The 21,070-nt window shown below is 34.5% G+C and overlaps 1 protein-coding gene across 1 annotated transcript in view; it reads left to right on the top strand.

Annotated features, from left to right (window-relative positions):
- The window catches only part of LOC118194066 (32 kDa beta-galactoside-binding lectin-like), a 163,902-nt gene that overhangs the window by 48,068 nt on the left and 94,764 nt on the right, over nucleotides 1-21,070 (top strand). The window contains exon 2 of the mRNA XM_035365252.2: nucleotides 8,757-8,845. Coding sequence (XP_035221143.1) covers nucleotides 8,757-8,845 — 89 coding nt within the window. The remainder of the gene's footprint in view (nucleotides 1-8,756; nucleotides 8,846-21,070) is intronic.

Genomic DNA, 21,070 nt, shown 5'->3' with positions numbered 1-21,070 from the left:
CTTTATTCAGAAACAAAAGGCCATTGCATAGTATTGAAAGTAATAAATGATAATACTTTTCATAACTCATTTCCGGATAATTTCTACATGTTTATTTTTAATTACTGATGTTACAGAGCGTGTCCACACATTTCCTTTTTACTTCGGACTGAATGTTTTTGAGTGACCACATTTGGTCTGCCTCAAAAATATGGCATGCCCGATTGAAGAAAAGCAGTTGCGTATCACTTCAGGGGTATTATTTCGAACTCTGCAATGAAGAGGAAAAAAAAAAAAAAAATGTTTTCGATACTTTTACAGCATCATAAACCACAACCTGGAATTTTCTTCGTTGAACTTGAATTGAAGGTTTTGAAGACTGTGGGTAAAATTTGGAATCTTAAATTAAGAACAGCATAAAGTTTGTCGTGCTGTTTGTTCTTTAACATGTGTAAGTTGAGAATGCTGTTTCCACAAGTTGTGTTTTTAAATGGCAACAAATCTTTAATGCCTTGTCATTTATTTCTTATGTTGTTCTCTAGTAATCGAGATAGAAGTAAAACTATTTTTTAACGATGCCCTTCAAAGAGGAATCAATTGAAAGCCCATTAAGTCGCTCTTTCTTAAGAGAATGAAGACAACAAGCGCCCGAGATGGTTGATTTGACCTGGCTGCATGGCTTTTCGGATTTCTCCCATGTGTAACGCGGTTTCCCTTAGAAATTCCTCCTCGAAAACTTTGTTTTTTTGACTATGGCAAAGCTCGCGAGGACTATCTGCGTAAGGAAGATGCCTTCGTGGAAAACTTTCTAAGGGAAACTGGCTTGTATCTACGTTACGTATGGGGGAAACCCAGAAATAGCCATACAACCAGCTCGTTCTACTGGAATCGGACCCAGGTCGAACTATCAGTGTTCAGCGACTTTAGTGCTGAACCGCTGGTGGGCGCCCTCCATTTAAGAACCCTTGCCAAATTCAAATACACCAAGATATTCAGATAATGAATTTCAAGGCTGCTGTAAAAATGTTTTCATTGAAAGTATATGAAATACAGCTGTCCTCCTCACTTCGTTTGGAAAAATAATATTTGAATGACCTTCGGAACCCTTTCAAAACTTGGTTGGAACTTATTGTGTTCCCTTTGACTTCGTTTGTAAGTTGAAGCACATTTTCTGATAAAAAATCGTTTACCTCAAATACTGCGATCTGATTTTTTTCTCTCCTATTCATGATTTACCCCAATCTAAGAATTTCTTACAGAATCTAAACAATTAAGGATATGTTCTGCGATCCTAAATTGAATTTACTGATTTCTACAAATTATAGGGTAGGTATATAAATCCTTGAAATTATACATTAACGGGAAATAATTTCAAGTTTAACTGAAATGGGTGTCTTCATGAAAACGACTTCAACCTCGTACCTTAATTAAAAATTTATTTATTACTTTCTATGCCGACAGCTTTCGTGTTCGTGCTGTCGAAAGTAATGTAGCATGTAGGCTATGCATCTCATTACATAATGCTTTGAACAGTTTGGTGTTCGTTGCATTGGATTTAAGGAAATTAATGATTTTTACAAATTCGTTACTATTTCTCTCAGCGATTTTAGAAAAGGTTAAAAAGCTAGGCTTCGCCTGTGGATGCAATAATATTTCCAAGTTACATGAAATTCAATTTCTTGATGCGCCGGGAAGAACCTGTATAAAATCCTGCAAAACATAATAACGTTTTGACAAAAATAATAGTCATTAAAAATGTCCTTCCCTGTAATTATATGAGAAGACAGCATAGGAAGAGTTTTTCTCAATTTTTTTTTTTACTGTCTTGCAATGTGTGGCGTCGTTCTGGGCTGAATAGGGTAGTCCTTGATATCATGCAGTATTCCATTTCAGTGTATGTCCCGCATTCTGTAAGTAGTCCCGGTGCTACTGCCATGCCATGTAAGGATGAGGCTATTTTTGTAAACTAAGAAATACGTTCGGTAATCAAATAATAATTATACGTTCTAGAATTATTTTCTATGAAATGTGCACAGCACGTTTGACGAAAAGTTTGAATAAAAACCCAAAAATTATTTCACAAACTGCATTTTACACTTGGAATAAGGGTCAACGTAATTTAGTCAGTTACAGAATTTTTATCACTTTGAAAACTAAGGTAAAATGTTAATATATCGAAGAAAGGTGAATTTTTTCAAAAAAATATTTTGATGAAGGGTACTTGCAAATGGTGAAAAATTACTCGACAAAGTAGCTTGTTTTAAAACATTTGAAATAGCTGAAAAAATACAAAACTGCTGTGATGAAAAAAAAAAAAAGGAAATTTGCTCAAAATCGACGAAGGTCCTCCTCCTCAGAGTAAGAATATCCCTATTAAATATGTAATATTGACAATTGAATTGCATTTGTACTTAGCGAGAATAAGTTTAAAAACGGTTATTTTTCATTATATCATTCTACTAATCAAAATATATTGTAGAATTCTGAGAGGAGATGAGTTAGTCGATAAAGAGAAAAGAAATATTTGAACGAAATAAACTTCGCATTTAAGGATGTAATTTTTTAAAATGTGACTGTTTGAATACCTTATTATTATTTTTTGAAACACTGTTGCTGGAAAAAGAATGAAAGGTTTTAAAATACTTCTTGTCATAAAACGGGTCTTCCAAGATTGGCTTCAGAAGAACCTGGTATAGTACGGAAAAAGCTACTTATATTAAATAATAAAAGAATTCTATTTTGATATTTCTGTCATATCACATTTGGCTTCTTTATGCACAGATAATGATAATCGGCATGGGCGATAATTCGTTACCACCAGAATTCAGCAATTGGGTAACCTCATCCTCATTTGCTCTCTAAAAGGACTGTATAAGGCAGCGGTTCTCAACCTTTTGACTAACGCGTACCATCTAAACAAAAATTGAAAACCTTTAGTACCACCACTACAAAGTACTACTACCACCATTTTTGAATAAAGCTCAGATCGCATAAATTTATGAGTTAGAGAAAAAAACTCAATCAGGATGTTGGGATTTTAATTTTTGAATTTAATAGTTAAAAATACTTTGCTTCTTTGCGTACCACCTATTTTATTCTTGCGTACCACCGTTTGAGAACCCCTGAAACATAGAATATGAACACAGTAATAGGTATATATGTAATACATAATTTTTTACAATAAAAGTAATTGTTAAAATCAAAATAGCGTCTTTAGAAAACAAAAATTGAAAATATTGCTCTGTTTTGCTGTTTTCGAAGCAGCAAACTGCTTAAACTCTTAAAGTTAGGAGAAAATAAATTATTTCAGAATTTGTACCACCACTACAAAATACCACCACCACCACCTTTGAACAAAGCTCAGATCGCATAAATTTACGAGTGTTAAAGAAAAAACTCAATCTGGATGTTGGGGTTTTGATTTTTGAATTTAATAGTTAAAAATACTTTGCTCCTTTGCGTACCACCTGGTATAAGGTGGTACAGGTCTCCCTTCTTTTCACATGCTTTGGTGAATAAAAGTCCTAATAACTCTATAATAATCATAGCTATTGCTGCACGATGATATTCAAACTTATTTTTTCTCTAGAATAATACTATGCTAACATTCAAAAGGTAGCTTCTGTATTCGGTAGGAATAGGGCAGTATTGTCAGGGAGCTCTTTAGCTGTTTAGTTCAACGCAGCTAAATGGCTTGAGAGCTTAGTTCAGCGATTATCGTAGTGAAATTGTGCGTAGTGATTTTATATTTTTACATAATAAAATTGTGTATATTTTTATAGTTCATGCATTTTTTTTTTTTTTTTTTTGTGTGTGTGTGTGTGTGTGAAACTGATAAATATGGCGAAGAAACAATTGTGTTTTTGTACTTTTAAAAAAATGCTAATTCTGGTGCATTGATTAAAAAAATACCGAATACCAGTATGGTACTTTGGTCCAGTAATCGCAATCAAACTGAAACACACGATAATCAAAATATACGTTTGATTTGCAACAACTAAAGGAAGATGGGAATCAAATCCTTCGTTCACAGTGTATAAAATAGAATCCACGTCATTCTGTTCTATCGAGAATCCTGTTATTTCGCAACCATATTTATTTCTGTATAATTAAAAATCTATCGGCTATCTCTTTCCGCTGTATAATGCCGTAGGCATATTTGAAGTTAAAATATTACTCTTGAGAATTTTCGATTTTTTTTTTTTTTTTTTTTATAGTCCAAAGGGATTTGAATCCCGAAGGACTATTAGTTTCGTTTTGGCATTTTGCCTCGGACTCATAAATGTCGGTTCACTTTTCAAACTGTTGCCACAAAATGTTAGAGTCCTGCATTATATTTGAAGAAATTAAATAATGAAAAATCCGCATAAATGTATGTATATTTCTCGTATTGTGATAAAACAACGGTACATAGAGTCATCGAATTTTGAATAACGTAATCCTCCAACGAATATGAGCATGTGGAAGACCAAATTTGAAATTTGAAATTTGTTTTATGATCGATTTCCTATTTTTTAAAACTTTGACGAATTTTTGATTAACAAACTCAAGGATTTCAAAGCGAGCAATGGCAACGTTGTGCAGAAAAAACATTTTTATCTCCAGCGCGTGAGTCTCTGTATCGGAAATTCTAAAGATATGCTCGTTTTAAAACTATTTTGCGATATTGCTGTTGCACTGGATCTTATGGTTTAAGTGCGAGGAACATGATATTTAATAAAGAAAGGTAACACACAAAATGTTAAAAAACGCCCCTTTGGACGTAATTTAAAATCTGAAACATTTCAGTTTTTTTTTTTTTTTTTTTTTTTATCGTGATAGAATGTTAAAATAAATGTTTAATGAATGAAAAGAAAGAAAGGGAAAAAAAAAAAAAAAAGCGTAATTTAAAAAGATTGTGCTTGTCGAGGCCGTTTCGGATGCTCGTGGTTTGTCTTGTGATCAACGCTTTCTTCCCTAAACGTGGAGGGGCAAAGGTCAGTTCGTGGCAAGAAAGTTAAAAATTCGCTTCCTGTCGTTACCGCTCATTTCCAGTTAAATGATGTAAAGGAGATTCCAGAGTGTGTTAGTTCTTCGCATAGCAAAAAAGGTCACTGAATATATGAATTATTTTTAGCCAATGCTTTGTAAGCTTCATTTTCTAGCGAGAAAAAAATTTTCTTTCTTACTATTGGAAACATGTATGCTCACTATATCGAGAAGTTTGTGTTTTTGCAAGTGTATAATTTTATTTTTATTGTCTGCCTTTTTAAGCAAATTAGCTTTGGAGTCATATTTTCATAATTTTTATAGCAACTCCTCTCTTAGGAGTTTTAAAATTGTATTAATCATTTGCACAACAAAAAGTATCTTGAATAACTATCTTAAATTTTTTTACTAACAATTGGGAGAAAAATAATATTGAAATTACACTATGTGATAATTCCTCAATATTAATAAATCCATAGTAAAGTTGTAGAGATTTATTTTCTGTGAATCTCTTCGAAAATTCAATACTTTGAGAAGAGAAATCTCTAAACATCATAATTTCAGTCTGATATTCTTGCAACTTATTACTAGCAACAATATTTGTTATAAATGGTCCAACATTTTAATTGTTCTTCTGAGTAAATTGCAAAATGTTTACAAAATTAGCAAAATTTTTAAATTATCAGGTTTTTGCTCGCATTTGAAAATACGAATTTTTGAAAATTGCTTACAAGTGTTTCAACTTTCTTACATTTTGTTAATAGTTACTGTTTTATTTATTACTAAACTTGCATTAAAAATTAATAGTGTATTTACTTAAGTTTTTTTAAAGTAATATTGTCATATGTTTCTATTCGATTGTGAATGCACACATTAAAAGTAAACCTGAGTAGATAGAATTAAAATTTTTTGTAAATGGAAAATCTACCTGATAAAATTTGTCATTTTGGCTGTAATATTTTTTTTCTTTAATTTACAAGACAAATGATCGTATTCTTTCTAGTCGCATCCGTCTAATTTACGACTATTGTAATCTGATTCCATCAGTGGATTTAACAACTGTAAACTAGCGAATCGAATATAGTATGGTCTCTTGATAGCGAGGCATTTCAGATCCTTATGTTAATTTTTATAATAAAAATAACTCATAATACAATGCTGAAAATTTTCTGCTCCCATAGTCACTCAAATCACTAAAGTGCAGCATTTTAGCGTTTAGAGGCTGCAAAAAGTAAATCATATCTGCAGAGATACATGCTTAGGTCATCAGAATAAGATCATTTAAATTTGGTTATGCTGTGGGATATATCAGTTAATATTTCATAAACTTTAATTTTTAGAAATGATTTTCTCTGTTACGAGGCCCAACATCGGCCGAGCGGTAAAGTCGCTGAACACTGGTAGTTCGGTCCGAGGTTCGAGTTCGGTCCGAGGTTCGAGTTCGGTCCGAGGTTCGAATCCCGCGAATGGGCTGGCTGCATGGGCGTTTTCGTAGTTTTCCCCATGTGTAACGTGTATACGAGCCAGTTTCCCTTAGAACGTCGTCCACGAAGGCACTCCTCCGCTTAGACAGATAGCCCTCGAGGCTTTGCCATAATCACACACACACACACACACACACACACACACACACACACTCTGTTTGTTACATAGCATGAGAAAATTCCGAAGTTGTGAGGAAGGGCGGCTTTCTTCATTTTAGTAACACCGTAAATCTCACCAAATTACCGTCTAAGTTCCTATTATTTCTTTGACTGAAAATGTTGATCAATGCTGTTTAGATATCTTACAAAGCAAGCAAACACTTGCAGCCTTCATATGACGTTGCTGGAACTTAAAAAAGTATAAGTAGACATAAAGGAAAATAATATCTTTACAGAATTTATTGTAATCGATACTGTGCTATTAGAATTTGTCGCCATTTCTTGCTATTATTGGGATGAGTTCGAGTATTGTGAATACCTTCTTAAAATACCATTCGAAGCTGGTTATTCGTCATTTCAGTAAATTTTCCATTACGGTGAAACGTTATCTTAAGCTTTTTTCGATTAATTTTCGCGCTGTTAAATGTATACTGCAAATCTCAAGCAACAAAACAGTTCCCATACGAAGTGGCTCTAGGTATAGTAGAATTACTTCCCAAAAAGCAGGAAACAATTTTGTGAATAAGTTGAATTGTTTGCTATGTAATGTCAATTTTTTATATTTTCCTAATACTATGAATATGAATTTAATATTGTACACCAGAAAATAATATTGTGGTCACTATAATGATTTTTTAGTATATTGTCTAACCTACGAAATAAATGTATCGACTGCATTTATCGTGGTGTTATAAAGCAAACATGCTAACACTATTTTGCTACTAATGTATTTTCTTACGTCAGGCATAAAAATTATAATTGCGCTTTATTTTCCCATTTCTGTTATTTCTAGTGTTAGTAACAAGGATAAAATACGCAATGTTTGTAACAAGGATAAAATACGCAATGTTTGCGTCCTTATATTGTAAGACTACTGATGTAGGTAATGACAAACGATTCACATTGTAAATAGTTAATCTAAATTCATGATAGCGGTGAATATGGTACTGTACTGTACATTATTCCCACTTATGATTTCTGTCTTATATTTTCTTAGACCTATCTGCTTTATTGAAAAAAATTACAGCATACAGTGCATATAGCATGTAAAGTGCATATAGCATGTAGTTCATGTACTGCTTATATAAGGTATGGGCCCTTGATCAGCAGCGCCTGTTAATAAACAAAAGATGTGCAGCGTTAAATTTTGAGAGAAGCAAAAATTATGTACAGATTTGCAACTGCGTGGTACAGTGGCCCCCTTAAGCTTCTCGTCAACTGTAACTCATTGAACGAATGAACTTCCTTGCTTGTTGCTTTGGGAGGGGGAGAAATGACAAGAACGATGCACTTACTGCTCACGTATTACGTAGTTCGTGGCACAAAATTTGTAAATTTAAGCCTTAGTTCCTTAAATCAGCGTTTCACAAAGAGCTTTTCAAATGGTCACCACTTTTATAACTGAGAATGTTCTGCGGACTGCCTCAATCTTCTCCCCTTTAAAAGCAATTTTTTGTTTGCATAAAATATTTAAAAAGGTAGTAGAAGCAAATTTATACTCGCTTTTAATAATTCAAGTCTGTTAGTTAGTTTGGATAATCATTTTATTAACTAAAAATTCAATAAATGTCGATACTCGCATTAATGAGGTAGCTGTTCTATGTTTTGATGTAGATTGGTAAACAGCGTCACAGTCACCATATTTTAATCCCTTTTCTGTTGTTACTAGAGCGGGAAGTGCGTAGGTAGGATAATCAGTAATAAATTTCTTAAAATATTAGTCTTGGGGGGGGGGAAATGGTGTAGACGATTTTCATGTGTAATATCCAAACAGTTATAATTTTCAGCTGAGGTAATTTTTTTTTTTTTTTTTTTTTTTTTTTTTGAAAGCTAGGAGAATCACAAAGCAGGGCTTCGAGGACTGCCGATTAAGAAATTCTGCTTTGAAGTCATTGAAATTCGCACTTCTTTACTATATTTAACTCCGTGCTCGTAAAGAAGTCGAGTAAACGTTATTGCTGCCCATGTTATTTGGTTATGAATAGAGGCAGTGACATTAAATAATTTCATTTACATGTAGGCTGAGGCGTTTTGAAAAAAATCATATATTTTAAAATTTCCATTATTGACATAAAAACTCTTGTAAAAAAAATCAGAAGTTACTTCATTATTTTGAAATATTTCTGAATTAAAAAGATCTTGATTAATTTTTATTTTTTATTTCAGAGATTTCCACTGAATATTAAATTGCCTGATAATTTGGAATGTGGAAATAAAATTTACGTTCATGGAGCTGTACCTCCCGATGCAACAAGGTAAGTTTTAGTGAAATAACTTTCGTACGTTGCAGTTACGTAAGCTGAAAATATTCGTACGTTGCAGTTACGTAAGCTGAAAATATTCAGTTGAAAAATATTGTTAAACTGTAAGCAATGCATTGCCGAGCAAACGTAATTTATTGAATGTTCCGCGGAAAATGAAACACATGAGTAGGATGGGATTCTTGAGCTCTTATTATTCAGCTATTGGGCTTAAAAAATGAAGCGTTCACCTTAATTGGTGGATACAGCAATTTTCAGTTAAGTTCGTCAATTTATCTCTTCTGAGGCTTGAAAATAGCTGGGAAGAGACCATTTAAAGTTCCAGCATACATCCGAGTATTCATCAAGTATAAGAATCTTCAAAAGGTAGCTGTACTGTTTGGAGTAAGGGCATTCTGTATTTGATTTTTCAACATCCTTGCCTGTATCTGCTTGTTTTGCATCGTTTTCACATGTTATTAACTGGCAAAGTTCAAAATTCAAAATATGGTTTACAATGAACGTATATCGCTTTCTTAATATCTAATATCTTCAAGCCTAATCATTATAAATCTCGTAGTTTCATAAATTTCAAGTGTAATATAAAATTATTGTATATAGTTATAGCATAAGGAGCATTTTATTAATTAAAATTTTTCCCCGATGGAGTCATATAAACTATTATATTTAATAGTTATGGAATCTTTCCAGCCTTGACGTGAAAACTGTAGTCATAAAATTTTCTCCTTTGTTTTGAGAAACTTTGTAATTTGAAATCCATGCCTAAGATTAATGTTAAAGAGAATAACACCTTATTTGAATACCTTGTATCTTCCAGATAAACGAATGTGTAATGTTTTCATGAAATACATCCAGTAAGTTAATATTTAATATGATTGAGTTTAATTAAATTTCACATTTCTTAGCAAGCTCTTCAAACGGGACCTGTCGAAAAATCTGTTCGATGAGTTTCTCAGTATTTAAAAATAAATAAATAAATAAAAACAGGTGCGATATTAAAAAGTGGTGTTCCCTTCTTTCCTCATTCAAGAAAAAAAGACTTTGGGCTGACTGCGTTAATCAAGTAACCAAACAATATTCGTTCCTTATTTATTCAAAATAGTCTTTTATTCCCTCCTCAGTCCTTACAATGACCACCGATTGCCGAGTGCTTAAAACAACTGAATGCAGATAGTCTAGAAGTTCTTAGCAGCTAAATGGAGTGGCTGTTTGGGATTTTCATAGTTTAATCCATCTCAAACTTGAAGACAAATTTCCTTTAAAGACCCCTGCACACAGGATCGTTTCCAAACAGTTCTTGAGTTCTTTGCCATATCAGATACTGTACCCTCTTGTTCAGAAATATCTTTCGCATCTTTCAGCAAGTTTCGAGCATAATTATACTTCTCATACATGCTGGATATTAGGTAACGGATAAATTCACCAATTATTGTTTACCAAATTTTATTAAATTCACCAATTACTGTTGCCAAATACAGTGCATAAGATTCACTAATTACTATTTAATTTTCTTTCACCGAAGAAATTTTACTGACTTGAAGGGAAAATTCTGAAAGGGTTCAGATTTAACGATCACCGAAAAGGGCTGTTTTAAAATTTAATATGTCTTATCAGTAGAGAATATCAACAGATACGGCCCAGAGAAATAGCGAGTGTAGGAATGAATATTCATTTAGCGTAATGTACTTATATATATATAAAAAATTATATTCTTAAAAACTGCATCTACTGCTTTTAGATAGCTTAATTTGTTAACAACAGAAAGACTAAATTTATAAGATACATATCTTACCTTTTGCCGAATGGCAACATGAATGAAAAGTGAAACAATACATTTACAGTGGAAGACGTAGTTAATGCAAAATCGTCTTTCAAGACTTAGAAAAGACTTTTTGGGTTAAAAAAAAAATCTGGGAGCGTTTGAGTTTGCATGCTTATTTATTCATGTAAAATTAAGAACTTCTGTAATTTGCCTGTACTGGATTACCCAGTTTTGCATATAAAATTAATTATATTTCTTCTGATTAATTTCTGTTAATGTTTATTATGTGAAAATAAGTGAGATTGTTTCCGTCTTCATTGGGTCTGACAGAAAATAATCCGAGCGAATGAATTGCGTTGATTACGGTTTTTAGTTTAAATGCATGTGTATTTATTTATACAGCGATCTGTAATACATTTTTGTATTGTAAGTATTCAAATTTCTGTACGTATGAAAAAATATGGCAAAACAATAACAATTTTGTGATAAAATCTTCGTTGAACATGACTGTATTTCTTCTAAAATAGATGGTAGGGCCCAGCTTGCGTGAGCAATTCCTCCACTACGCTGTTTTATATAAGAAGGTTATGTACTTGCATTAACGAATCTGACCGTGCCGGTGTAATTGCTGTGAGTCATAGTCTAAGGAATTTTCTTGAGATCGCAGATGAACTTAAACATGTAATGACCCTTTTGACATAAGCTGATGACTAAAATTTACCCAGCAGGAGTGGAACGAAATAAAATATTTGATGACTTCAGCTATTGTATACTTGAAGCAGGAAGATTATGTGTGTGTGTTTGTATGCATGTATTTATGTATATGTATTTTAGGTACGTAGATAGATAGATGCAGAAACCAGTAACTTCCAGACGTGGCCGTTTCTAAACACAACTATATTCTATGATAATTCGCATCAGCTCACTTTTGGTAGACAAGGCATTTATCCAATCATAGTTAAATACAATAATTTTTATGTACACTGGTTTTTAAAGGTATGATATAGCATCTTAAACAACAAGGCACAACAGAAGTTAGGGAAAGGAATGACGTAGTTGTTTTGCCAAGAGTATTTATACTAAGTACGATACATAAGTACAGCTAATCTGTGATTGGTTAATTTTAGGTTTTGTAACATAGAAAGATCTCTAATTTGGGAGTACAGAGGAATTTAGGGGGCGCGATCACAAATTCTGGAATAGTTAATTTTAAGGTCGCCAATTGTCTCTTGACGACACGGGTAAAAATTTCCTTGGGGAAAAAAGTTAGTTCCGAAAGTTGCCGGTAGAGGAAAATGTGGCACTGTAGTCTACACAGTTGAAAATTTGCATGAAACATCGGTAAAATTTTTTAAATGTTCGATTACGTAAACGATAAAGTCACTAATTCAGTCTCTCAACTTTACTTCAAGGCGAGTTACTTGTGAAGTTTTTTTATCTTCATCACCGAACGCAACCTCCGCTTTTCGTGAGTTTAGAAGTCGTAACAACCTAAGTGAAGGCCCTCTCAATTCATGCATTGTAAGGTAGGTGTTGGTGTTGGTGTATTTAATTATGGCAAAGCACACTAGGGCTATCTGCCTAAGGGGAGGGATGCCTTTCGTGGAGGACTTTCTAAGGGAAACTGGATCGTATACACGTTACACATGGGGAAAACCACGAAAACGCCCATGCAGCCAGCCCGTTCGCGGGATTCGAACCTCGGACCGAACTACCAGTGTTCAGCGTCTTTACCGCTCGGCCGCTGGTGGGCTCCATTGTAAGGTAGAATTCAGAAGTTTGAAGGAACTGGAACATTAGCAATTCGGTTTGGTAGAGAGCGAAAACATGTCGTTAATGTCGCGACTGCAATCATTGACGGACCCATGGGACAACCGTATGGCAAATCTTGCTGCAAGTTTTTCTCTTCTACCCCTACAAGGTAAGCCGCATGCAGGAATCAAATCAAATTATGATAAACGGGTGGCAACATTTCTTGCCAGGATGAGGTTGACACTGCTTGGCCGTGGAAAATTCTGCTGGAAGATAAGGCCCATTTTCACATAAATGTGACTGTTAACACTCACAGTTCTCGAATATTGTCATCCGAACAATTCCGTGCATTGCAGGAAATCCCATTGAGTTAATCAAAAGTGATTGCTTGGTGTGATTTCACAGCAGATTTCATAAGGAGACCATTCTTTTTTTAGAACCTCTAACAGTATCACACTCCTTTACCAATAACGTGCAAAAGCATTATGATACGCTGACTAGTTTTGTCATTCCACAACTCTAGCAGAGGCAGTTGTTGTATCAGGTAACATTTTATGCAGGATTGAGCGCCGCTGAACATTCGTCTATAGGTACAGCGGCTGTTGCACCATCAGTTTACATAAGAAAGATTCAGTCGTTTTTATTCTACTTGCATGGCCGCTTCGCTCCTCGGATCTAGCCCCATGTGATTTTTTCTTGAAGTTCAAGGTCTATCTTTGTGAGATTCCGACCTTGACAACCTTACAGAACTCTTCTTCAGATCAGTAGTTGTGCTGAGCATTTCTGAGCATGCAAGAAACCATAGACATGCAAGAAACAAACTTTGTCATTTCATAAATTTCTGTACAAGAGAATGTGCAAACCAATAACCAAACACAAGTTTAGCTTTATAGTTTTATTCTGGCCCATCTTACCGACTTTATAACTGTTCTGGCGTCTCTACCGCACTGTGAATTTTGTACTTTACAAGTACAAAGAACACATAAGGTACACAGGAAAAAAAAGACAGCTCTATATCTCCCATTCTGCTGGGCCGATTGACGAAATTCAACATGCATTTTTCATGTCTCGAAAGTGCGACTTACGATATGTATTAGACTTATATATAGCATAGTTCTAATATAGGTATTTTGACACAAATCGGACTTTTCTAAAATGACATGCCAGTTTTTTTTTTTTCTTTTTTTTTCCATATTTCGATTCTACGACTCAAATTATGCGAAACTTTACCAAGTTTTGTAAAAATCGCACGAGTAGTTTTTAAAAAATTGGCTTTCAAAGTTTTAGCTCCTCAATGTTAATTAATGTTAATTTTCAACCTCAATGTTAATTTTCAATGTTAATTCCTCAATGTTAATTCCTCAATGTTAATCACACCAATGTCAGCCCTCAATGTTAATTCCTCAATGTTAATTTTCAATGTCGAGCAGTGTATATACACTGCTCGACATTGAAAATGCAACACCAAGAAGGAGTGGTCAGAAAGTGATGAAATTTGGAAAAAAGACTGAGACAGCAAGCAGCAATAAGTGTTCTTTATTTCAAAATAATAGTCAGAATACAGAGCGAGAACGGCGTCGGCTCAGTAGGATGTAGGACCACCGCGGACAGCGATGCACGAAGAAACACGTCTAGGCACAGAGTCAATAAAAGGTGTCCTCAGGAATCACATCCCACACATGTTCAATTGGTGAAGAGGTCAGGAGGGTACGGTGGCCAGGGAAGCATCTGTATACCTTGCAGAGCATGTTGGCAGATGCGAACAATGTGTGGTCGGGCGTTATCCTGCTGAAAAATTGCATTAGGCAGCCCCTGAAGGTATGGGATTGCCACCGGCCGCAGTTCATTATCCAAGTATCATTGGGCCGTCATAGTGCCCTGAATACGAACTAGAGGTGACATGGAATCGTAGTCAATAGCGCCCTAAACCATTATGCCACATTGTTTAGGGGCATTCCACAGTTACTGCCGGATTAGATCTGTCTCCACGTTGACGCCACACACGGCGACTGTCACTGGATAAACAGAAGCGTGACTCATCTGAGAACACGACGTTTCGCGATTCTGTCATCCACATCGCTCCAGTCCGGCACCATTCTAAACGTTGGCGTCTGTGATATGGGGTCAATGGCAGTCTTCTTAACAGACGCTGTGAGTGCAGGCCACGTTCAACCAATCGACGGGAAATGGTTCTGGTCGACACGGGAATATCCAGGGTATCTTGCACATGCTGCAGAATCGCGGTACACGGGACTTGCGAGACCGCACAGCTTGTTGGCGGATTCGTCCATCCACGCCATGGACCTTATAAGAAATAGACTAACCCAATTGCGTTTTCTCCCTTGTCTGGCGCGTTCCCGGCTGTCACCTTGATCACATCCGGAGGAGTAGGGACGACTTCCAGAAATTAGCAATAGTTGGCTATTGCAGCGCGTACAATTGTCACGAAAAAGCTGGGGGTAGTGCCTCATTTCACAAGTAAGAATTTTTAAATATTTTTATTTTTGACACTGAGATTGCTTTTTAAATACTTAGCATGTTTTTCAAGCATAATTAACGTTCTAAATAATTATAAAGCTGTTGCATGCTTTCAGGCTTGTATATATTTTTAGCTTTCCTATGATGTAAGCGAATTTGTAACTTCTTCTTTTAGAAAATATTTTAAATCTGAACTAACAGAAAAATTCAACCAAGTAATTTTCTCTTACAATTACAAAAACTATAACTAATACTAAACTATAGCTAAATACTAAAATGCCTAAAAATTTATAATATTTTGCTGCTTTTTTAAATTATAGGTAAATTTTAATTCCTAGCATTATAACTAATCAAAAATAAGAATATTTAAGAACGAAAAGTATACATCTTATATAGCTGGTTTTGTTGTTAAAAGCTTAGCTTATAAAGTAAAATGTAATATCTGTTTCTCAGCTTTAGTTTCAACAGAACCATATAATGATTTGCTAGGTTTCAAATATTATAAATCTGGATGTAAAGGTTTGACTTCTCCTTCCAGTGACGTCCGAATGATCTGCAAAAATGCAGAAATAATTTTTAGGCAGACTGAAAAGGAGTTTAAATTGAATAAAAAAAATATTATAAATTTCATGACTCTAAAAGTCTTAAAAAGCGTAGGAACACATATATTTCCTTCTCTTCAAGACCATATTTATGATGATGAGCCAGATAAAAACCACCTGATTAAATTAAATAAAGCAGTGATATTTCAATATTTAAAAATCAGAATGCATCATGCAGTTGCACGTTACAATGAATCTAAACAGAGAGAAAATATTCGAAGCAGATTTACTAAATTAATTTTATTTAAGCATCAATAAATCATATTATCTGTTTCTCTTCCTCTCTCTCTAAATATATATATATAGGTGTGTGTATTTACATTAATAGATAAATAGATATAATCTTGTTTTCACAAATATTTGAAATAAAAAGTGAAGTAAGCGAATTTTTCAATGCAACAAATATCCTAAATTGTTTACTTTCATACATATGTATTTATGGATGTATAGTCATTCTGCTTAAAGTATATACATGTATATAAAATTACAAGGTTACTTTAGGCGCATTAATAAAAAATTAAGATTGGACATATAATATCTTGTATTTTATAGTAATTATTTTTTTTAATTTATTTCTAGTCCCGCATAAGATTTTTTTATTTACTGCGAATTTTTTTTAAAATTTTTCATTATACTCAGAAAAGTTTATGCTCCGAATTTTATGAGTTATTAATATTGTCATAAATGGTCATCTTTTAATACCATAATAATTTTGAAAACAGAAAAAATAAATAAAACAATCCTTGGTTTCTATAAACATTTGAAATGATAAATATTTGCTACTACTGCCTGAAAATGTTCATAAAATTTTTAAAAAAATTACCAAATCTTGTTTAATTTTACCTTATTTGTTTCATAGCATCATGTACTATCAATCTTACTTAATTTTACTTTATTTGTAGGCAAAAGTAAATTCATAAATTTTTTGTTTACAGTTTTTACCGTTTTATCAAAGTAATGATGTTTAGACAAGAATTACGCTTATGCTCAAAATGCAGTAAAAAAAAATACTCAAAATGCACTAAAAAGTGGTTTCATGAAATATATAAAATCTTATTAGCAAAAACTGTGATTTTTATTACCTCATCATTTATACAACGTATCACATTTAATAATTAAAAAGAGTTATGTGATTACAAACGCCATATGTTTCAATGTTACGATAAACTAAATCGTCTCTACTCTCTCTTCCCGACATGTGTGTGACGCACGCCCCGCCCACTGGGTTAGTCTATTTCTTATAAGGTCTGGCTGTGATCCATGCGTGCTGACGTCACTCTGGCTGCACCTCTGCACCCCTCCTTCCCACATTTCCCTGTTCCAACCATGTTCGCCATAGCCGATGCACCGTGCTCGCATCCATGTGGGTATCACCTGCGATTTGACGTAAGGACCAACCCGCCCTTCAGTCCGATCACCATACCCCTCGCAAAATCGTCTATCCTGCTGGAAGTGCCTTCGTTGACGGCGGCCTGGCATTCTCTCTTATTACACGTATTCTCCGGGACAAAAACCAACTTTCTTCGATTATTCGTCTGGCAGAAATAACGACACGAATATTGCCCATTCTGCACCTTCCTTCCCTTATATCTTACTTCACGTGCGTCGGAGAGCTGCGCATTTCAAATCATTCGCATACGTTTATGACAATCAGTCTAAAATTTGCATAAATTTCTGACCGCTCCTTCTTGGTGTTGCATTTTCAATGTCGAGCAGTGTATTTATTAATCTCTCTTTTTTTATTAAACTTTTTTTATTCTTCCTTTCACATTTCGAAATTCAGGTTCATTCCAAATAAAATTCGCCCATATTTTATGATTTATTTTTTAATTTGTATCTTTAATAATTTTTATATATTTTCAAAAAACTTTTTGAATTATAATCTAAAATTTTTACTATTATCTTAAAGTAGACGTATACCTGCAAAAAATTCGTTTTTTCATTCAAAATTTCCGTAGATATACGTGAATTTATATGTTGGCGCGTTCTGAAATTTGGCATATTTGTTGAAAACGATAAAACATCAAATGTGGTTTAGATAATTTGCAAAAATTATTTGAAAGTAGGAACGATGTGACTTTTTTTCCGGTCATGCACAATGCAAAAAGGTAGGAACGAGGTGCCCTTTTTTCCGCTCTGTCATAATGGAAGGGAAAAGAAATTTGGTTGCCATATATTAAGAAGTTCGCCAAATGAATTAATTATTCTTGACTCAAACTGAAAAAATTTCACCAAGATAAATTTTTGAATTTCTCCGTAAATTTCGCACCAAATTTTACAAAATTTAATATCTAGGCATAATTTGAGTCGTAGAATCAAAATATGGAAAAAATTTGGTATGTTATTTCAGAAAAATTCAGATTTCGTGTCAAAATATCTATGTTAGATGCTATATATAAATCTAATATATATCCTAAGTCGCGCTTTCGAGACATGAAAAACGCAATTTGAATTTTGTCAATCGGCACAGTAGAACGGGGGTATACAACTGTCCTATTCTTTTCGAATATACATGGCCCGAGGATCTCGTTCTTAAATAGGGCATTCCTATACGTATATTGCCGAATATCATTGCAATTTACATACAGAGGGTATTTACACATTTCAGTGCGATTTCGAAAAAAATTTAAAAATAATTAGAATAAAAATTTCTGGCAACAGCCTATTATGTGAATTGAAAAATATAGCTTGCCACTTTCAAATTTTTTCTTCTTTCAAAATCTCACACGGAAACAAGCTGTGGATTGAATGCAGTTGAAAGCTATGTTTTTGCGGTTTCCGTTGAGAAAAGTTCCATTTCCGCAATATAAAAACGTTGTGAAATGCATGGTACTAAATCTAAAGTTAAACCGTTAGTAAAAAAAGAAAACGCGTGGACACAGAAACCAGTTCTAAGTCTTTAAATACATCTAAAGCAGCAATAAGTAAAATAATGATCCAAGATGTACAACTTAAGAAAGCTAAAAATATGTAATGTTCTGCAGCTTTTGTTGCGGCATGTGGCTCAACGTAAAACAATTTCCTAGAACCTTGTATGAAAACTGTACAGCAGAAGATAAATCGAAATAAGACCCTCGATAAAACATGGGCTTACCTTTTAAGAACTGCAACAGAAAAGTTTATTTGTTTATGTGATTTATGTTTTCGGAATTTCTTTAAAAAAATCTGTGTACACCACATGACTTCCTTGTACGGAATATTAAATTATACGCATTTTTTCTTGCATTTCATTTAAACTTATTGGATTGAATTAAATCTACTTCGCCGACAGTGCATAAACCACAATAGACTGAATGCGTTCTTTAAAATTCACTCTATTTGTTAACCTTAACGACACTCTGGCGCTAGGTTTACTTAACAGTATTATATTTCGTTCATATTATAATCGAAATCGAGTCAATGGCTAGGCGGCAATTAGTAGCCAACCGCTACTTTAACCGTCTCTGTTGGTAAATTGCCCTAAGGCGTTGGTACTTAAGTTTTTAATTAAGGCGATTTACGCCGCGCCAACTAGGCGAAACTTGTCAAATTTTGTGAAATGTAGGTGGAGTGGAGGGAGATGATTGGCAGGAGCCTGTCACGTGGGTGGTCACCCACCCAAGTTCAGACTCCGAGCAAAGCAGCTTACGCGTGCAATGAGAAATATTGGATATATTAATAATTATCAAGTTTTGAAACAGGTTATCCAGATTGGAATAATTAAACTAATATCGCGATCTAAATGAAGAGAAATGGCACAACTAAGTGCAACAGATTAGCTAAACAAAATATTCAAATTCATCCTTGCTGTAAAACACAGATTGGACAGTGGTAGTCATGTGGGGGTCACCCTCCCGTGAACTGTCCACAGCCAATGCATCTTGAAATAGTAGATATCACAATTCAGTGAAGTCTTGGTCTGAGAAATTAAACACTTAAGTTCTTGTACAACACTGAGGCACATGAGTTACTGAAACTATACACTATGTACATATAGGAACGGCGGTATTTGAGCGAAGTGGCAAATGGTGAAAAACATTTTACACTAGCAATAAATAATCAGAGCTTTGAAGATCCAGGTACACGGATCATGTTCATAAGTCCACAATATTATAAAGTCTCTGATATAACAATAAGAAGATTACAAAAATGACAAATATAAGATCAGTGCTTTGAAGATCCAGGTACACGGATCATGTCCATAAGTCTATAAAGTTTCAAAGACACTGGTAAAATGACACAATGAAGATAAAATAAAGATAATAGTACTATGTACAATATATACACATTTCACCATTTGCCGTTATGGAAGATGCCTCTTGGGCGCTTTGCTGCAATTTCTATAGTAGAATCATAATTTATCAGATCACGGATATGTTCGTATCGAGAAAGTTCTATTTTAGCATAGAAATTGTGGCTCGTGGTGAGAATTTGATCAGCTATGGGTCTTATTTTTAGTTCTTTATGTATCTGCAGGTTACGTACGAACCATGGGGAGTCAACAATTTGTCTGAGTATTTTGTTCTGAAAGACCTGTAGTTTGTGTCTATAAGTCTTGTACACAGTGGTCCAGATAGGCACTGCATAAAGTAGGGTGGGTCTTATTAAGCTGGTATAGATCTTCTTCTTGAGACTGATGTTTAATTTAGCATTTCTTCTTATTAAAGGGTAAAGAGACATTTTAGCAGCGGTGGCTTTGTGCAAGGCATACTCCGTGTGTTCTTTGAATAACAGCTGTGAGTCGAAGGCCACTCCTAAATACTTGGTACTTGAAACAATTGCTAGGGCTTGATCATTAATTTTTATATTTACATTCACAGGAGTGAACTTCCGATGACGTCTGAAAAGTAGAATTTGGCTCTTTGACGGATTTACTTTTAATTTCCATGAATCATAATAGTGTGCTATGATATTTACTGCGCTTTCAAGTTTATCTACAGCGAGCTGAGGTTTTAGCGACTTGGTTAAAATTGCTGTGTCGTCGGCATATTTCACTACTTTTGCATTCAAAGGAACCGGCATGTCATTCGTGTAGATATTAAACAGAAGCGGTCCCAGAACGCTTCCTTGAGCCACTCCGCTTTTAATTCTTTTTCTTGAAGAGAGAGAGTCATTAATTTTTACCTGAAAGGTCCTGCTTTTAAGATAGCTTTTCATGAGCTTATTAAAACTGATGGGCAGATGAACAAGGTGCAGCTTGTAGAGGAGACCCTCATGCCACACCTTGTCAAATGCTTTTTCTAGATCTAGAAAGCAGCTGGCGATTGTGTTCGTTTTTGCGAAGGAGTCTGCAATAAATTCTGTAACGTTCAGTAGTTGGTGCACGGTACTATGACCGGCTCTAAAACCAAACTGCTCTTTACATATAATTTTCTTATCCTCTAGATGTTGAGTTAATCTCTTTTGGAGCACACTCTCAAATACCTTCCTCAAACTGGGGAGAAGACTGATCGGACGGTAGGAGTTTAAGTCCTTTGGTTTTGTCCCCGGCTTGACAAACGTAATTATCTGCGCGTGCTTCCACTGTTGCGGAAAGTAATTGAGCCTCATACAAGCATTGACTATGTTTGTAATGAGGACTATGTAGGTTCTTGGGAGAGCTTTGAGAACCGTATTGGTGATGCTATCGTAGCCGGGAGCTTTCCT

The sequence above is a fragment of the Stegodyphus dumicola genome, chromosome 3 (genome assembly GCF_044657685.1).
Source record: "Stegodyphus dumicola isolate Sdum_Otavi_A_Nest chromosome 3, ASM4465768v1".
In the NCBI taxonomy this organism is placed as follows: domain Eukaryota; kingdom Metazoa; phylum Arthropoda; class Arachnida; order Araneae; family Eresidae; genus Stegodyphus; species Stegodyphus dumicola.
The sequence above is the reverse complement of the archived record's forward strand: the minus strand, read 5'-3'. Positions and strand labels throughout refer to the sequence as shown.